At 48.1% G+C, this 18,131-nt stretch overlaps 1 protein-coding gene across 1 annotated transcript; it reads left to right on the top strand.

Moving 5' to 3' along the window:
• Positions 1–14,452: 14,452 nt before the first annotated feature.
• Positions 14,453–17,980, top strand: LOC136478051 (endoglucanase 7-like). The gene is made up of 5 exons (XM_066476373.1): positions 14,453–14,932; positions 15,215–15,427; positions 15,902–16,102; positions 16,742–16,996; positions 17,086–17,980. The coding sequence occupies exons 1-5, from the start codon at positions 14,630–14,632 to the stop codon at positions 17,782–17,784; spliced, it is 1,671 nt and encodes a 556-aa protein (XP_066332470.1). The 5' UTR covers positions 14,453–14,629; the 3' UTR covers positions 17,785–17,980.
• Positions 17,981–18,131: the final 151 nt, after the last annotated feature.

Here is an 18,131-nt window from a genome sequence, read left to right as displayed (position 1 = left end):
AGCTTCAAATCTGATTTTTAAATACTAAATGATTTCAGCTGTAAAGGTGATGAATATAAAAGTTATATAACTCATCAAGATCTCCTACTTTTATTTTGGTCATTTCTTCATTTCATAAAGTGTTAAGTGATTTCATAAAGTTTTAGTAGTAATAGAGTGGATGTTCAAATAGATTCATCTGGATGTTGCAAAGGGTAGTCTCACACACATGCATAAATATAGTCTCACACACATATAAAAATATGTAGTCTTACACACATACATAAATATATAGTCTCACACGCATGTATAAATGAAGTCTTACAAACACACACTTACACAAACACTCCACGTTCAATAACTAGCTAGTCCGCTGTAACAACTTTTCTCTTGACACATTTTTGTTCCCATGGCAATATGTCTTTGGGTAGGTTCTTTTTCCACAACACTGATCTTCTTAGAAAAGTCTATGAATAGCGGCATCTCATCGTAGTTATTGTAACTTTCAACATCGTCCACGCCATCAACTCTAATAATATGTTGTTTCCCAGAGGCAACCACGTGCTTTGTCTTCTTCTTCGAGGGGAGGTTAGTTTGTGGGTCAGACATATAGAAAACAGTTGGTGTTGTTTGATTCTCGAGGTCTAGGATTCTCAATCCGATCTCGTTCAGTTGGTGTTGTTTGATTCAGTGGCATCGAAACAGGGCCACCGTTATATCCCTTTCATAGTCCAGTTCTCATATCTCTTCAATGATGCCAAAGTATTGGATCTTTTGCCCCAATCCATCGAGAGCCTCTATTCGAACGTCGCTGTTTTGGTTCACATATTTACTATCCTTTACGTGGGTATAGTACGTATACCCATTGATGTCATAAGCATTCCAAGATGTCACTTGTCTCGATAGCCCCTCCGCCAACCTTCTGAAAGGTACGCCTTCGACAGGAGGTGTGCTTCTATCTCTATTCGTTCCATCTGGATTCTTCTTTCCATAGACGACGCGTATGTTTTTCACTATTCTGTATACGTGTTCTCTGTTATGATGTCTCTCCAGAGAGGGTTCAATCTCCAAGGTGTTGTCATAAAATCTAAAGAACAATTTGCTGTGGTACTTGTGACTTATCTTTAAGAAGTGTCGGTTCCTTAGGTAAACTATCTTCTTGGATGCATCTAGGTACACCCATGTAGTACCATCCAAGCAAACCAAGCATTCTGTCTTCCCTTTGATCTGTCCAGACAAAGCAAACAACATGGGGTAATCATTGATAGTAACAAATATTATTGCTCTATATATGAAGTCCTCCTTTCGAAATGCATCGTACATCTGCTCCCCATGCCTTCATAGCCTCTCCATTTCTTGTATCAAAGGCTCGAGGAACACGTCTATGTCAATGCCTGGTTGTTTAGGGCTAGAAATAAGAATAGTGAGGAGAAAGTACTTTCTCTTCTGACATAACCATGTTGGGATGTTGTACATGGTCAAGATCACTGGCCATGTGCTGTGGTCGTTCATCCTCTTATTGAAGGGATTCATTCCATCGGTGCTGAAGCCAAACCGTACATTCCTTGAGTCATCACTGAATTCTTTGTGCTTCTCATCAAACCTTGCCACTGACTACAATCAGCCAGGTGTGCAATCTTATCATCATCCACCTTGCACTCATCATCCCACCATGTCATGAGTGCGGCTTCTTTAGGATTTAGGAAGATACGTCTCAAGTGGTCGGTCACTGGCAGGTATCACATTACCAAGGTAGGAATTCTTCTTTACTTTATATTATTGCCTAATAGAGTGTTCTCTAGGGGTTGAGATTCTTGTACCACCTTTTTGTACCCTTCTTATTCCTCTTTTTCCCCGTAGAGGCTTCGTCCCCACCGTAAAGGTCATTGTTCTTGTACCGACTGGCCCCACACCGGGGACATTTATCCAGTGACTTGAATGTTTTGCCACGAAAAAGTATACAGTGGTTGGGGCATGCATGGATTTTTTCAACCCCCATTGTCAATGGACTTATGACCTTCTTCGCTTGTTATGTGTTGGTGGGAAATGAGTTTGATTGTGGCAGCACCCATGATAGGAGACGCAATAGATTATTGAAACTACAGTCTGACCAGCCGTACTTAGCCTTCAGGATGAGCAGCTCAAGCACAAAATGTAGCAATGTCTAATGTATCGGACAACCCTTTTCAACACTATACACAGTCTCCTTCGATGTTTTGGTCACCCTTTCCAAATTTTCTAGACCTTTCGGGCTATTTAGTAAAATCTCTGGAAAATGGCATAGTTGCTCAGTACTCCACACCGGGGGAGCCTCAGCAGAATGGAGTGGCTGAAAGACGTAACCGTACCTTAATGGATATGGTAAGAAGCATGATGAATTACTCCACATTACCGATTAGTTTATGGATGGAGGCACTGAAAACCGCCATTCACATACTTAATCGAGTACCAAGTAAATCAGTGCCTAAAACACCATATGAATTATGGACAGGAAGGGAACCCTCACTTAACCATTTGCGTGTGTGGGGCTGTCCAGCTGAGGCAAAAGTGTTTAACCCAAACATAGGAAAGTTAGACTCCAAGACAGTCAGCTGCCATTTTATTGGCTATCCAGAAAGATCAAAAGGATATCGCTTCTATTATCCTGACAGACATACGAAGATTGTAGAAACAAGACACGCTGTGTTCTTGGAGGATAACATGATCAGGGGGAGCATGGTAGCACGAGAAATCAACCTACAGAAGAAGCGGGTACATGTACCAACTCCGATGGTTGAAGAACCATTCTTCACGCTACCTGCTGCTGTTGTACCGACAGTGTAGGACACTGTAGTGTCAACACCTGTTGCAAGTTCTCCCGTGGTGACAATGAATGAACATGAGGAACCTGTCCTTGAGGAACCTATCCTTGAGGAACCTATAGAACCAAATGTTGCACATGAGAAAGAACAACAACAGCCCAATGTGGAACAAGTGTCGGAGGCCCCTAGAAGGTCTCAAAGAATAAGATGATCAGCTATTACTGATGACTATGAAGTTTATGAAATAGAAGAATGTCAGATGGGGGATGATCCCACCTCATTTGAAGAAGCCATGAGAAGTGACCACTCATCAAAGTGGCTTAAGGCCATGGAAGATGAATTGAAATCAATGAGTACCAATAAAGTTTGGGACTTAGAAAATATTCTTAAAGGAGCCAAAACAGTAGGCTGTAAATGGGTCTACAAAACGAAATATGACTCCCAAGGGAATATAGAAAGATTTAAAGCGCGACTCGTGGCGAAAGGCTTCACGTAAAGAGAAGGGATTGATTACAATGAGACGTTTTCTCCAGTCTCATGTAAAGATTCCTTCAGAATTATAATGGCACTTGTAGCCCACTATAATTTGGAGCTACATCAAATGGATGTAAAGACGGCTTTCCTAAACGGGGATTTAGAAGAAAATGTTTATATGGCACAACCGAAAGGTTTTGTCGTAAAAGGAAATGAAAATATGGAATGCCGCCTGAAGAAATCAATCTACGGATTGAAGCAAGCTTCAAGACAGTGGTATTTGAAGTTTGATAGAACGATAAAAGGTTTTGGGTTTGAAGAAAATGTTGAGGACAATTGCGTTTATGCAAAGTTCAGGAATGGAAAGTACATATTCCTAATTTTGTATGTGGATGATATCTTGCTTGCTAGCAGTGATATCAATCTACTAATGGAAACAAAGAAATTCTTGTCCTCAAACTTTGATATGAAAGATCTCGGTGAGGCCTCGTTCGTTTTGGGAATAGAGATTCACCGAGACAGGAGAAAAGGGGTTCTAGGATTATCGCAAAAAGGCATACATAGAAAAGATCCTGAAGAAATTTAGTATGCATGCGTGCAGTCCTTCACCTGCTCCTATAGTCAAGGGCGATAGATTTGGGGAACATCAGTGTCCCAAGAACCAATATGAAATTGACCGAATGAAAGTGGTACCGTATGCTTCAGCTGTTGGAAGTTTACAATATGCTCAAGTGTGTACACGCCCTGACTTAGCTTTTGTTACCGGGTTACTTGGCAGATATCAAAAAAATCCAGGAATTGAACATTGAAAATTAGTGAAGAAAGTCCTACGTTATTTGCAGGGTACGAAAGGCCTCATGCTTACGTATAGAAGATCTGATACCCTGCAGATAGAGGGGTATTCAGATTCTGATTATGCGGGAGACGAAAGAAAATCCACGTCAGGATATGTATTTACTCTCGCAGGAGGGGCTATATCGTGGAAAAGCTCCAAACAAACCATAACTACATCCTCGACAATGTATGCCGAGTTTGTAGCATACTATGAGGCAACGGGGCAGGTGAATTGGCTGAAGAAATTCATACCCGGATTGAAAGTGATTGATGATATAAATGAACCACTGAGATTGTATTGTGATAACAATCCAGCGGTACAGTATGCTCACAACAATAGGTCAAGTGGTGCTGCCAAACACATTGACATAAAGTACTATGTTGTGAAAGACAAAGTTCAGGATCATATAATAAATCTTGAGCATATAAGTACAGAGAAAATGCTCGCAGATCCGCTCACAAAGGGCTTACCACCCAACGTGTTCAGAGAACACGTAGCCGGCATGGGTTTAAGGGAAAGCCTATGATTCCCGAACATACGAAGGGCCCAAAGAAAGTTTACATTTCAAAACGGAGAAGTGTATTGTGGCTGTTAGTCTAACGGCACTAATTGCTGTGACGATGGGACAGTTCTATGCACTAACTTGTGATGAAATAGGATGGAAGCAAGAAAAATATGAATTGAAAGTTTTGAGTATGAAATTAAAGAACGAAGAATAGATAAGAGATAAGGGGGAGAATGTTAGATTTGATCTCCTACCAGTTAGGCCCAAAGGCCTTCTGGGCCTTGTTCTCGTGCCCTGATCGGGGGCGCCCAACCCTACATGGTTGGTGGGCCCCCGTCGCACAGCGCTATAAAGGAAAGGTGGGGGCCGGGGCTCGCAGTACGAGGTTCACCGCGCCGCCAGTCACCCCCCCGACATCCAAACCCTAGACCCGATCGAAAGTAGGGGCGCTGCCAGCGACGGGAAGTACCACCGACGCCGGCAACGCCACCCGACGCTCACGCCGCCGCCGAGGACGCCACAGCGCCACTCCCTCTCCACCGACCGTCGCTGCCGGCGCGCAGATGGCGTCCGTCAACGAAACCCCGGCCGAAGCTTCAACAACTACGGCATTCGATGGTTTGCAACCTATCACCCATCTCTTTCTCTGTGAAACCCAAACATCTACTACTACTATGCTAAGTATCCCGATCTGATGAATATACCTAAGAAATCTAACCTAACAGCTTGCGCTCTATGCTGTTGCCACCATTCAAGCATGGATCGAGTCAAGAGGTTGCGGCGACCAGGTCTGCAATCCCACGACGCTGAGCACTCGGTGCCAAACTTCACGACTGTCGACACAAGTCAGCAGAAGATGATTTGTTGTCTCAACTTCTTGGCCGCACAGAGGTCTACATCAGAACGTCAGGTGCCATCGTGACTGTGAGGTTCGGTTCTAGGAAAGCATGCGCAACTCTACATGATGCATCGCCAATGCATTAGAGGTCGGCGTTGCATGCTATCAGGCTTCCACCGTTGGCGCATGTGGTGGCGGTGCACTGACGCAGTGTGGCCAGGACTTTTGAGGGCATGCAGGAGCGGTGCTAGTAAAAGTTTGTTATTTGGTGTGGTCACTTTCACTCTTTGCTTCATACTCCATATATGAATCTCCTCTGTCTCGTGGTCTTCGTTGGTTAAACCAATTAAGAACAAGAAGCTGTTGTTTTAGGTAAAGCCTACGTCAAGAAAGAGCCCTGTGGAATACTGGTGCATCCATCTCTCTCTAGCTCTTCCAAACATTTCACTGTTCAAGCTTCATGTGGTCACTCCATTGTCCCCCGGAAGTAACAACTGACAGTACCTCACAACCTTATTATGAAAACAAATGCAGTCCTGCGTCATCCTAGTACTCCTTATGTTCATTCCAGAGCACATACTAAAGGAAATGCTTTTGCCAATACTAGTTTCAGTGTAGTAGACCAAAAACCCACAGATATATGTAGCACTGATATTCGACTGGTTTGTTCAGAACAGCACAGTTGGTTTGTCCTCACCGAGCACCAGCATCGCTTTAAGGCTGCACTAAACACCAATCATCAGCAGCTGCACAGACCAGAGAGAACGAGTGCATGTCCTTCAACAATAAAGAACTCCAAGGCTACCTAGCACTGCAGATCGAGCGAGCAGCAGGCCGGTCCCTGCATCTGCATACAGGAGTATGCACACCAGGAGTTGCTTAATTGCTGGCATCAAGATGCTAATCAAGGACGACGGGGCGACTCGGATCCAGTGCAAGTCCAAACGGGCGAGACGAACGGAAAGGGAAAAAAGCGACGTGTGCTCCCGCATCCGATGGTTGGTGAGGGATGGCGGCGACTCACCTCACGGCTATCGTGCGACCCACTCCAAGACGAGGCAGTAGCTAGCTAGCGCGCGAACCATGCGAGAGAACAGGTGCGACGGCGACGCGGACCGGACCCCGGCAGCGTACCCAACACACGCTCCCTTTTCTCTTACCTGCGCCAGAACCAAAAATATTCGAGCGAGCGAGGGCCCCGGTCTGGACACTCTGGAAGGAAGAAGTCTGAAGTGATGGAAGAATATAGAGATCAGGTTTGAGTATATACAGGTCTCGTTTACATTGTGGTTGATGCTGTTTGCCTGCGCTTGGGACGGCTTTCGGACGGGAATTTGTGCATGCTGCTGTGGGAAATCGTATCGCGGAGAGATCAGGTTTTGTAGCTAAAGATGTGTTCATACATTGAGCGAGTTCAGACTCGAGACAGACAGTATAGTGCAGGAGCTTAGCTGTGCCCTGTACTTCAGTAGTTCGGTTCAAAACCAACTGCAAATACAGAGCTGATGCAGCATGACTCTTTCTCGAGAAGTCAACTCAATTTTTTGTACAGGAAATAAACTAGACCCTTAGCTTTTGGTCAGCGTCAGGCGTCGCCTTCCACTGGACTTTGTGACTTGTGAGCTTACAACGTGCCCTCCTTGCCATAATGCCAAAATCACATGGTTATTTGGTAGACTGCGGCACGTCTGCAGATTGCAGTTGTTGGCCCCGTGCTTATTCCATGTCCCATTCATCACAAGTCACAAGTCACCGCGACTGGCCAACCTGCTTGGCCCTTGTTTAGTTTCCCTAAATTCCCAACTTTGGCACTATGCAAAAAGAATATTTCCCGTCATATCAAATTTATGGTACATGCATGGAGTACTAAATGTAGACGAAATCAAAAACTAATTGCGCAGTTTGCTTTAACTTTGCGAGACGAATCTTTTGAACCTAATTAGTCAATGTTTGGATAATAATTCACAAATACAAACAAAATGCTACAGTGTGGAATCTTTTACTGTGCAAAGTTTGCACATCCAAATTCCGGCCAACTAAACGCGCCCTTTGGAAATGTTCACAGCCGATGGTTCGGCCGGTTCCGACCGCTTCTCGGTTCAACTAATCATTCTGCCTGTTCTATTTTGTACTTCTACGGCGGCAGGTCTTCCATGCAATGCATGGAGCCAGTAGTACCCAGTACCATGCATGTGACTGGACACGCGGTGCTCGCTGGGCCATGGAGCCCAGCCCACGGCGTCGGATGTCATGCTGGTGTCAGCGGGACATCATCAGCCTGGCAGGCCAGGCCAGGGCGCCAGGCTGACCACGCCGTGGTCTCTGCAGCCTGCACATGGATGATGGATGCGGTGGGTGGCCCGGGGAGGCAGAGAGACAGGGACAGTTGGGGCTGACATGGTGGGCCTCATACTTTGTACTAGACCTTTTCTTATGCTGCACGCACAGCTTGCTAGTTGCTACTACTACTCAGATTTTAATACTACTGGCTTCTCTTTTAATATCATCGTCGCTTTAAGAAGATCATGTACAAGTACAACAACTACTTCTCCTATCAGTCCTGGTCATTGCCTTGCCTGACTGGATGAAATGCACTAAAAAAACAAGATGCTCATGATACTCATTTCTCTGAAGGATGTGGTACACGATCAAGTACGTAGGCAGGCAGCAGCACATTCACGGTTAGTTGAATGGCAGCGGGAAATGGGAGGATTTCACGCGTATCTGGTGAGAAATTGGGCCACATTAGGTCATTACCACTAGAAATATACGAGAAGTTTTCAGCTTGTTCGTATGGCTGTGGCTCGTTGTAAACGATCGTAAATTTTTAGTCGGAACAGTATTTTTCTCTCACACAAACCAGTCAGCAGTACTTCTTCACGAACCAGCAACGATATGGACCAGCCAACCGAACATGCTGTTTATACTGAGCGTGTGGTTGCCCTACGTACGGTTCAACATTTTTTTCGAACCAGCCTGTTCGCTTGCTCGTAAATGATCGTAAATTTCCAGCCAAGAACAGTGTTTTTCTCTCACACCAAACCAGCCAGCAGTAAATAATCCACGATACGATACGGCCTCCCGAACAGGCTGCTAGATTTGGTATACTGCAAACTCCTGTTGACAAGTGGCCCAACATATAATTGGCACATCTGCTACAGTCTGACTTGGACAGATTTGGCTGAGTTAGGTGCCTGTTTGACTCACACAGTCCGTCATTAATGTGTTGAAGACAATGCTCCGTTCGCTGGTCCAAAACTTGGCTGAAACTGACTGAAAAATACTTTTTCGGCTGAATTGTTGTGAGAGAAAAACACTGTTTCGACTAAAAAATAAACCGAACAAGTCAAATATGGGGTAAGCCGAACAGGGCCACTCACCGACATAAGACGTGGTGCAGTGGAGCGACTGTACATATGCATAGCCTCGGTGGCTCTCAATTTATACTCTAATAATATAAATGAACCACACAGCTTAAGATGGAACACATCGGGGAAAAACAATGCCCTCAAACCAAACTCTAAATCAGCTAGGAACAGTAAGATTTCTGGCAACGATTGACAAATCGTGTGGCTAGTATACTGGTATAGTACCAAATCATCCAGACCAGCGTATGCTGTGAATCTGTCCAAAAGAAAAGGAACAGGAAGCTTCAGGAGCATTATTCAACCACTAATAACAGAGAAACTGGTCTGGGTCGTCGATAGTGCCTAACATGAACTATTCGGCAGCTAGTGCCCTCCTATCTCCCATTTTGACTCCAATTTATATTGTTTTGCCGTGCCGCTCCACGCCCGAAGACAAATATTCGGTGCGCCCCACACCGCCCGGAAACCCCGGCGGCCGTCCGACAAAACGTTGACAATGTGGCGAAAGCATCAGCAGCCGGCCGGCCGGCATGGTCAGAGCGTCATCAGCCATCAGGCCACCGCGAGAGGCGGCAGGACGCCACCGAGATGGAGCGACAGACCGCCGTGCCGAACCATCTGATCGATCGATCGCGTTTCGGGTTCGCGGCAGCAACGCAACGAGCAGCCAACAGCAGATTTCGTATAAAAATGACACATCGCCGTCGCCGCCGCCACCGCCGCCGCCCTAACGCGCTTTGAAACTGACGAGGGCGTTCCTTTCACACACACGTATGGTATGGCATGGCATGCGCGTCAGCGCGTGCGTCCGTCCGTCTACGCTGCCTCGGCCAGCCCAGCCAGGGCACTGGGTGGACACCACCATGAGAAGCTGGATGATGCAGACGCATGCACTGGGACTCCGACTTCCTTTCTGTTCTGTTGTCTTCTGTCTTCTCATGCCTCGGCACTTGGCACTTAACTGTGAGAGTTTCTACTTTCAATCCTGAATTTTCGTGTTTGTGGACCATACAATTTTTGTTTTCCAATTCTATGTTTTTTTGGAAGATTAAACTGATCCGTGTAAATTTTTATACAATTTATATAAATTTTCCACGTTCCAGACAGCCCCTTACCAACTTCCTTTGGCTATAGCGGATAGTGGAAGCTCACACAAAAGCTACGCCTTCATATGTACGAAATGTATGTGTTTTATCTTCTATGTGTGTTAAATACCGCAGTACTTTCTAAAACCATACAAATACTGAAATAGTGGAGCAATGCTTTAATCTCAGAATGTGTGCTTTTGTCCATTAATCCATGTTCCTGTGGGGGTTAGAATATGAGGAGACATAAGTATTACTCCCTCCGTTCCAAATTATAAGTTACTTTAGCTTTTCTGTTACATCTATTTTGTTATGCATCTAGATATAATAATATGTCTAGACATATCAAATCATATGTACCAAAAAAGTCAAAGCGACTTATAATTTGGAACAGAGGGAGTAACTATTACAAGTTTGTGAATAAATTTAATATATTAACTAATAAAAAAGTTGTGCTCATTCAGTGTGTTCATTTTTTAACACAATACTCATACATATACTTTATGTGTTCATATAGATATCCGGCTGCTATAAATTTACCAATTACTTTATTGTTTTTATCCATATTCACAACCCATGTTTACCACACCTCCGTATGGCTTTTAGTTACAAACAATGTGTCATGACATGAAAATTCTAGATTTGGGCTTTCCAATTTTGATCTTATCAGATGTAATTCTTTTATCAATACACGTCAGGTTGAAACTATTGTGCTTATTAGATTTTTTTCACAACTCTCCTTTTAATGTTATATTAAAACAATTTGAGATTATAGACTAAACTCTTAATTACTATATCAGTATAAATAACTGGTTTCAACCTACACTATTATGACTAGGGCCCTGTTTAGATCTTATAAGAAAAAAGTTTCTACGAGCTTGTGTATATATTGTCCAGTTTATTCTCTCACAAAGTTTTGAGATGTTCGTCATATTGCACATTTTTCTTCTCTTTTCCTCTCTCTCTCTATATATATACTTAACCTTAGCCACTTATAATCTTTTATTATAGTGGCTCTAAGGCAAGATCATTGAAGCAATAAATGGTGGCACGATTGGTACGATACGAAAATTGGGCGCTTCTAGGGAACAGTACTATGACCCCGTTGGGCACAGCAGGAGCTCTGCCAAACAATATTTTAGAGAGAAATAGTTCTTTGCTGAATCCAGCAGGAGCTTTGTCAAACAGTTTTTTAGATAAAAGTAATTCTCTGTTGATTTCGTGGAGTGATTTTCTGAAATGAACTAAGAAGCTAGGAGCTGAAAAACTAGCTTCTCCTGATTCTATGAAGTGATTCTCCATCGTGATTTTAAGAGAGTTTGTGTTAAACAATAAAAGAGAATCACTTTCAGCCGTGTAATCACTTCTCTCAGAGAATCAAAGAGAATCATTGTCCCCGGACGTCGGGCGATGCGGAGCCCGCCCCCGGACGTCGGTCAAGGCGGAGTCTGCCCCCAGACGTCGGGCGAGGCGGAGTCCAGCCCTCGGGGGTCGGGCGAGGCGGAGTCCAGCCCTCGGGGGTCGGGCGAGGCGGAGTCCAGCCCTCGGGGGTCGGGCGAGGCAGAGCCAGCCCTCAGGGGTCGGACGAGGCGGAGCCAACCTTCGGTCGTTTGGTGAAAGAAGTGTAGTCGCGTTCTTGTCTGTTCGGAAGCATCAACGTTTGATGGTTATTAGCTCCTCCTCTTTGGGTACCCCAGTATTCGGTCCCCGACAACTCTGTTCCGAGCGCCGCCAAACACTGCTCCTGTTTCTCGCTCTGTGCGTGAGGCACTCTCCCTCCTCACTGCGAGAGGCGAGCGAGGAAAACCCACTCCCCACACTCATTTATACTCTTCCCGTCTTCCGCCTCCATCTTGCTGCCTTCTTTGCTCCCCTGCTAACTCGTCCACTGCTTTTCTCCCTCGCTTCACTTCCCTGTCTCCCCCATCTATTCAACGTAACCTCCTAGCTTGCATGGCCCTACTCCACTACCCCACTGTTTCGGCCTCCCCCGCCACTCTTCTCTGCACACATCCGACGGCGGTGACGGACTCCACGCTTTCTCATCTTCCTTCATTGAATAAATTAGTGTGCTAAAACATTTCATGTGTGATATACCTGATTTTATAGAGTGTAAGCCAATATATCTTAAAACTGGATGGCTGAAAAATCAAGTGTCGACATCCTAAAAAACTCAGGTGTGGTATTTTGGTTCCAAAAGGTTGCCCCATAAAAGTGTAAAATATTCGCGTTACAAAAGGAGAGAACAGCACTCGTCGTCATCATGGCTGCTTCAACAACGAGAGGTAGTTCATTTGTTCCATCAAGCCTCTCGAGACTCACACAAAAAGGAAGAAAGAAAAGTCTTTTGCCAGAAAAAAAAAAGCCTCAAACACATCTCCATTAGTAGTATGTAGCTATCAGCTCGCTAAAAAGAAAAACCCCCAAGTAAGCTAAGCAGGCACGCGCGCGGTGGAAAATCCGATGCCGCCGATGCATCAACGTCGATCGTCACAAAAAGAGAAACAATTAAGTGGCCAAGCTAGTGCTTCGATCACGTACACAAATTAAAAGGGCGATGGGCGAGGGGTGCTAGCTTCTTCCATTTAATTTCTCCCCTTGCTTCACAAAACAGTTTACGAAGAAAGGAGGACGTGCCAACAGCACGAGAGAAAAAAAAAGACGATGGAGCCATGAAACGTCTGGTTGTTAGCGTTAAACTAGAATAAAGCAGATCTGCTAACAACACATGATGATACCGTAATAACAGGAATAAAGATGGACGGAGACTAGTAGGGCTAGCTAATAGTACACGAGATGGGTACCAAAGCATGGTCAAAATGTGGCTTAATTGGCCCGGGACGGGAACAATGATTAGGCTGCTATACGTAACGTACCATAGCAAGGGATGGAGATGCAAGCAAGAAGCTTCCAAATTCCAACTTCCAAGGGACATACATTTTTTTTTCGAGAGCGTGCATTGGTGCAAAGAGAAATCAGCATCTGGTCCGCCCTACCAACCTGCCCTGCCCACCGATTGTGCGAGCAGGCAGAGGAGGGTGAATAATGGATGGATGGATGGAGAAAGCGACGGAGGAAAGGGGAGGCCAGGACAGGATCAAGCCGTCCAAATCGGTTACAGCCGGAGAGTCCCTGTCCGTCCAGGAAAAAAGGGGTCGCTGGCTATATTAGCTAGGAGAGTAGTTTCATGTACACGCACAAGAATAGGTAGCTGCGTACTCGTAGTATATGGCTGCTGAGAAAGACGTGAGGCTTTACCGTGAAGCCAAACTGCCCAAAGCCTGGTCACCTCACCTGTCGTGCATTAGTTCTGTTTATTTATGTATCCGGAAATTGATGTGGCAAGATCAGACAGACGACAGAAGACTGAAATGGATATACAGAAAATTAGAAACCTCTCATATGCTAGAGCAGCATAGTCCAAAACTTTCAGGCTATGCAGGTAGCTCATGGTGATTTATTTGCTGATCGATACCGCGCTGGGCCTAATGCTAAGTAATATATAGTATAATCCAAAACTTGGCACTACTAGATGCATGTATGTATATGTATTATTAAGCGTACATATTTTTGTCCAAAGAAAGTCAGACATCGCCTCGCGGATAGGTTGACCAAGAGAGCAGGGCGTGTAGCCAACTCATCCTGGGCAGACATGCTCGCGGTTACCGACAAAATGTGCCGGGATCATCTCAGAAGAACAAAAGGTAAGGTCGCCGAAGGCTATATGGGAGAGCCCAACCTAAAGGCTACAGGTAATGGCCTCGTTCGTTTCGCTGGAAAAACAAATCGAAACATTGTTCCGGTTGATTTGTCGTGAGAGAAAAAATACTGTTTCGAACTAAAGAAATAAGTTGAAAAGTACGGAATTATAAGACAAGAGAACATGACCCATGTATAATATATACTAGTATACTCTACTAGACATACTCTCATGTGCTAGTGTATATTCTCCTCCGTAACCTGCACATGGAGAACGAAGCCGCAGCTTTTGAACGAACCATCATCAGGAACTGGGAAAAACATGTGTGTAAAGAACCGGGTGACGCAATGCAACGACCCGGTAAAATCGGAGTGCAGGCATTTCCGATAATAGCTCACCGGCCGGCACGCTTACTGGGCAGTAGTGAAACGGGTCACCGACCAGACCAGCAGCGTCACGTAAGCCTGGAGGGCCGCGTGAAGGCATGCAGGCTGCCAATGACTGGGCTTCGATTTGTCGCGGTCGTACGCGTGCCTCAGGTTGCGTCTGTGCAGGTGGCCAGTCGAGCAGCAGTACGTACGTGTCCGGCCCCAACCGATGCACGAGCTCCGCCCAATCCGAAACCTCCGTCCAGAGTACCAGACCCCTCGCTCCGGCCGTCCGGCGCCCGGTCAAAATCTGCCCCGCCTTGTTCTTGCTTGCGCGCGTCGCGAAGGGCAACTGGGCAAGAAGGCCCAAGGGGAGGCCAAATCCAACCCCAACCCAACCATTACCTCACCAAACCCGAACGAGTCCACGTCCACCCCTCCAAACCAATGCTGACGCCACAGCACCGGCGGAAAGGATATAAGCCGCTCGTAACAGAGGAAGGACGGGAGGGAGGGAGGGCGAGGCCAGTCAGTCAGTCCTCCGATCACGCGCTCGCAGCCACGCCCACGCACAGACACACGCAGGGAGGAAGACGAGACAGCCCACAGCAGGCAGGCAGGCAGGCAGGCAGGCAGGCGGCAGGGGCACGGAGCGGCCGGCCATCCACCGCCGCACATGCGAGCGGGCGCAGCGGCGCGGAGGCAGCCGCCGCGCGCACATGCCAAGGCGCCGCGCGGGGACTCTCCTCGTGCAATGAGTAGCGCCGCCGCGACCGCGACGTCGTGTCATCGCCTCGGGGTCGCGCTGCTGCTGCTCCTGCTGGTTCTTGGTGGAGCCGAGGGGAAGGCGCACAACTACGAGGACGCGCTGCAGAAGAGCCTGCTCTACTTCGAGGCGCAGCGCTCGGGGCGGCTCCCGCACAGCCAACGCGTCGCCTGGCGCCACCACTCCGGCCTCACCGACGGCCTCGAACAAGGGGTACGTTGCGTCACGTCAATGACACCGTCCCTGTCCGCCGCTGTCGTCCACGTCTCGCCGGTGACTCCATTATTCCACGCTCGCGAATCCGATCGGTTTTCCGACGAGTGCGTGTGTTCACACGCCGATCGGGCTACGTGTGGTCACTGGGCGGAGCGGGCGTGGCGGCACGGCGGGGACGGCACGGAATCGAGACTCGAGAGATGTTTCGATAAACGATCTCAGCTGGGTCCGTCAACTAACACGGCTGTCTTTTTCTCCATGATGATGAGCGCGCCACAGGTGGACTTGGTGGGGGGATACTACGACGCCGGCGACCATGTCAAGTTCGGCCTGCCCATGGCGTTCACCGTCACGATGCTGTCGTGGAGCCTGATCGAGTACGGCGGCGACGTCGCGGACGCCGGCGAGCTGGGCCACGCGCTGGAGGCCGTCAAGTGGGGCACCGACTACTTCATCAAGGCGCACACCAGGCCCGATGAGCTGTGGGCTGAGGTAAGACGACTAGCTAGGCTACAGTTACACAACCCAACCGCGTCGATCTCTCGAGTCGTCTGTCTCACCTGCCTGGCCATGCCGTGCCGAGACGGCGAGACCAGTTCGCTGTGACTTGGCCTCGCGTGCGAAAGCTAGCTGTTACACACGACATGAAACGCAACGTGATGAAGCTAGCCAAGCTAGCTAGCTAGCTAGAGACCAATTCAAATTCAATTATCGCTTGTAGTTTAGTGACTGGTTTCTTCATTCATTCGCTACTTTTTCCTAACAAACATTCCAAACCGCAATTTGTACTATACTCTGGTATAATTAATTAAGTATATATATAGCACACAAAAAGATATCTCTTTCTGGTGAATAACAACAACCGGGTTAGGTGGCCCGCCCATTGAACGTACGAAGCAGTAGCAATAAGTTATGCAGTTCCACATGGCATGGCATGGCATGGTGTTGACAATTTCGTGCGCGCAGGTGGGCGACGGCGACACGGACCACTACTGCTGGCAGCGGCCGGAGGACATGACGACGTCGCGGCAGGCGTACAAGGTCGACCGGGATCACCCAGGCTCCGACGTCGCCGGCGAGACCGCGGCGGCCATGGCGGCCGCGTCCATCGTCTTCCGCGACTCCAACCCGCACTACGCGCACCTTCTCCTGCACCACGCACAGCAGGTAAATATTTTTGCCGGATATGATTCGTGGAAAGAAAAAACATGGGCTGGAAATGTGGTGGACTAGCTAGCGGTAGTACGCGTCCGGTACGCGTACCGAACTTTGGACTGCTGCGAGCACCTGCTGGCTGCTGCTGTAGCCTGTAGTCAAGATGTGCCGGACATGGACAGCTTCTTGTTGGCAGAGGCGTTTGGAGGTGTGTTCTTCCTTGTGTGATTGTGTCAGTCCTCTCCTCCGCGGCAGGCACATGCCAAGTTGTGAACACGACGTTTTTCAGATGAGAGGTTTCTGTCGGTTCGTAGGGGATGCCATGTGGGGCCCGGGGAGCCGGCGCGCAACCTAACCCGAAAAAGAATGGAGGAAAAAAAAAGGCAAGCTACCATCTGGTGGACGTGGAAAGCCTCGCTGGTTTCCTCCATGATTAGGTCGCCAGTTCAATCGCATAAACTGCTTAGAAACTAAGAAATGTAAACGTCATCATGTGCTTGCTAATTCAACCAGTCCTTTTTGGTTTTCTTTTCGTTTATATTTATTTTAATAACAACGGAACCAGTCGACTTAGCAGCACCTGCTACCAATACGTGCTTTTTCCCATTCCAATCACGTTACCTAAATCATTTTTCTTTTGTATCTTTGCAGCTGTTCGAGTTCGCCGACAAGTACAGGGGCAAATACGACAGCAGCATCGCGGAGGTGAAGAGCTACTACGCGTCGGTGAGCGGGTACAAGGACGAGCTCCTGTGGGCCGCCCTGTGGCTCCACCGCGCCACCGGCAGAGCTGACTACCTCGACTACGTCGTCGACAACGCCGACAGCTTCGGCGGCACCGGCTGGGCCATCAACGAGTTCAGCTGGGACGTCAAGTACGCCGGCGTCCAGATCCTAGCAGCAAGGGTAGTACGGTACGTAGTAATGCCAGCACACGAAGAGACAGACAAAAGAGTAGCAAGACTGACACGTGCATCCACCCGTACTTGTTTCAGTTGCTGCTGAGAGGGGAGCACGCGACGCGCCACCGGAGCACGCTGGAGCGGTACAGGGCGAAGGCGGAGCGCTACGTGTGCGCGTGCCTGGGCCGGAACACGGAAGGCGGCGCGGACGCCAACGTGGAGCGCAGCCCCGGCGGGATGCTCTACATCCGGCAGTGGAACAACATGCAGTACGTGACCAGCGCCGCGTTCCTGCTCTCCGCCTACTCCGACTACCTGGCCGAGGCCGGCGCCCCGATCGTGTCGTGCGCGGGCGGCGAGACCGTGGCGGCCGAGGAGGTGTTCGCGCTCGCCAGGGCGCAGGTGGACTACGTGCTGGGCACCAACCCCAGGGGCGTCAGCTACCTCGTCGGCTACGGCTCCAAGTACCCCAACCGGGTGCACCACCGCGCCGCGTCCATCGTGCCGTACAAGCACAGCAAGGAGTTCATCGGCTGCACGCAGGGGTTTGACCACTGGTTCGGCCGGCGGAGCTCCAACCCAAACGTGCTCGTTGGCGCGATCGTCGGCGGGCCGGACCGGCGGGACAGGTTCAGGGACAACCGGGAGAACTACATGCAGACGGAGGCCTGCACCTACAACACGGCCCCGATGGTCGGCATGTTCGCCAAGCTGCACCGGATGGCGCGGCTGGAGCGGGAACAGGGGTCGACGACGCCGGTGCCCGTGACGTCCACGGCGGCTGATGTGTAAATAGATAGGATGTAGAGCGGGGGCTGTACAATTTTCCCCATTCTTTGGTTCATTTTTTTTGGGCTTTGAATTTCATTTTACACAGATCGAGGTTATTGTACACAAGAAAGAAAAAGGAAAAGGGTGGAGGCATCGACATGTGCAAATGTAAATTCATTACCAGTACATATGAGGGAAAAAAAATGACACTCTTAACTTATTGGGCATTCTTGTCTGTACCTTTCCGTCGGCGATTCTTCATTCGTGCAGTCCAGCTTAACAAAGAGCACGTTATTTTTGCTAACCTGGCGCTATCGAGATTTCCATGCCAATCTGGCACCATAAGGTTACTAGATCAGCTGCAGAAC

Source organism: Miscanthus floridulus, chromosome 8 (genome assembly GCF_019320115.1).
Source record: "Miscanthus floridulus cultivar M001 chromosome 8, ASM1932011v1, whole genome shotgun sequence".
Classification (NCBI taxonomy): Eukaryota; Viridiplantae; Streptophyta; class Magnoliopsida; order Poales; family Poaceae; genus Miscanthus; species Miscanthus floridulus.
The sequence above is the reverse complement of the archived record's forward strand: the minus strand, read 5'-3'. Positions and strand labels throughout refer to the sequence as shown.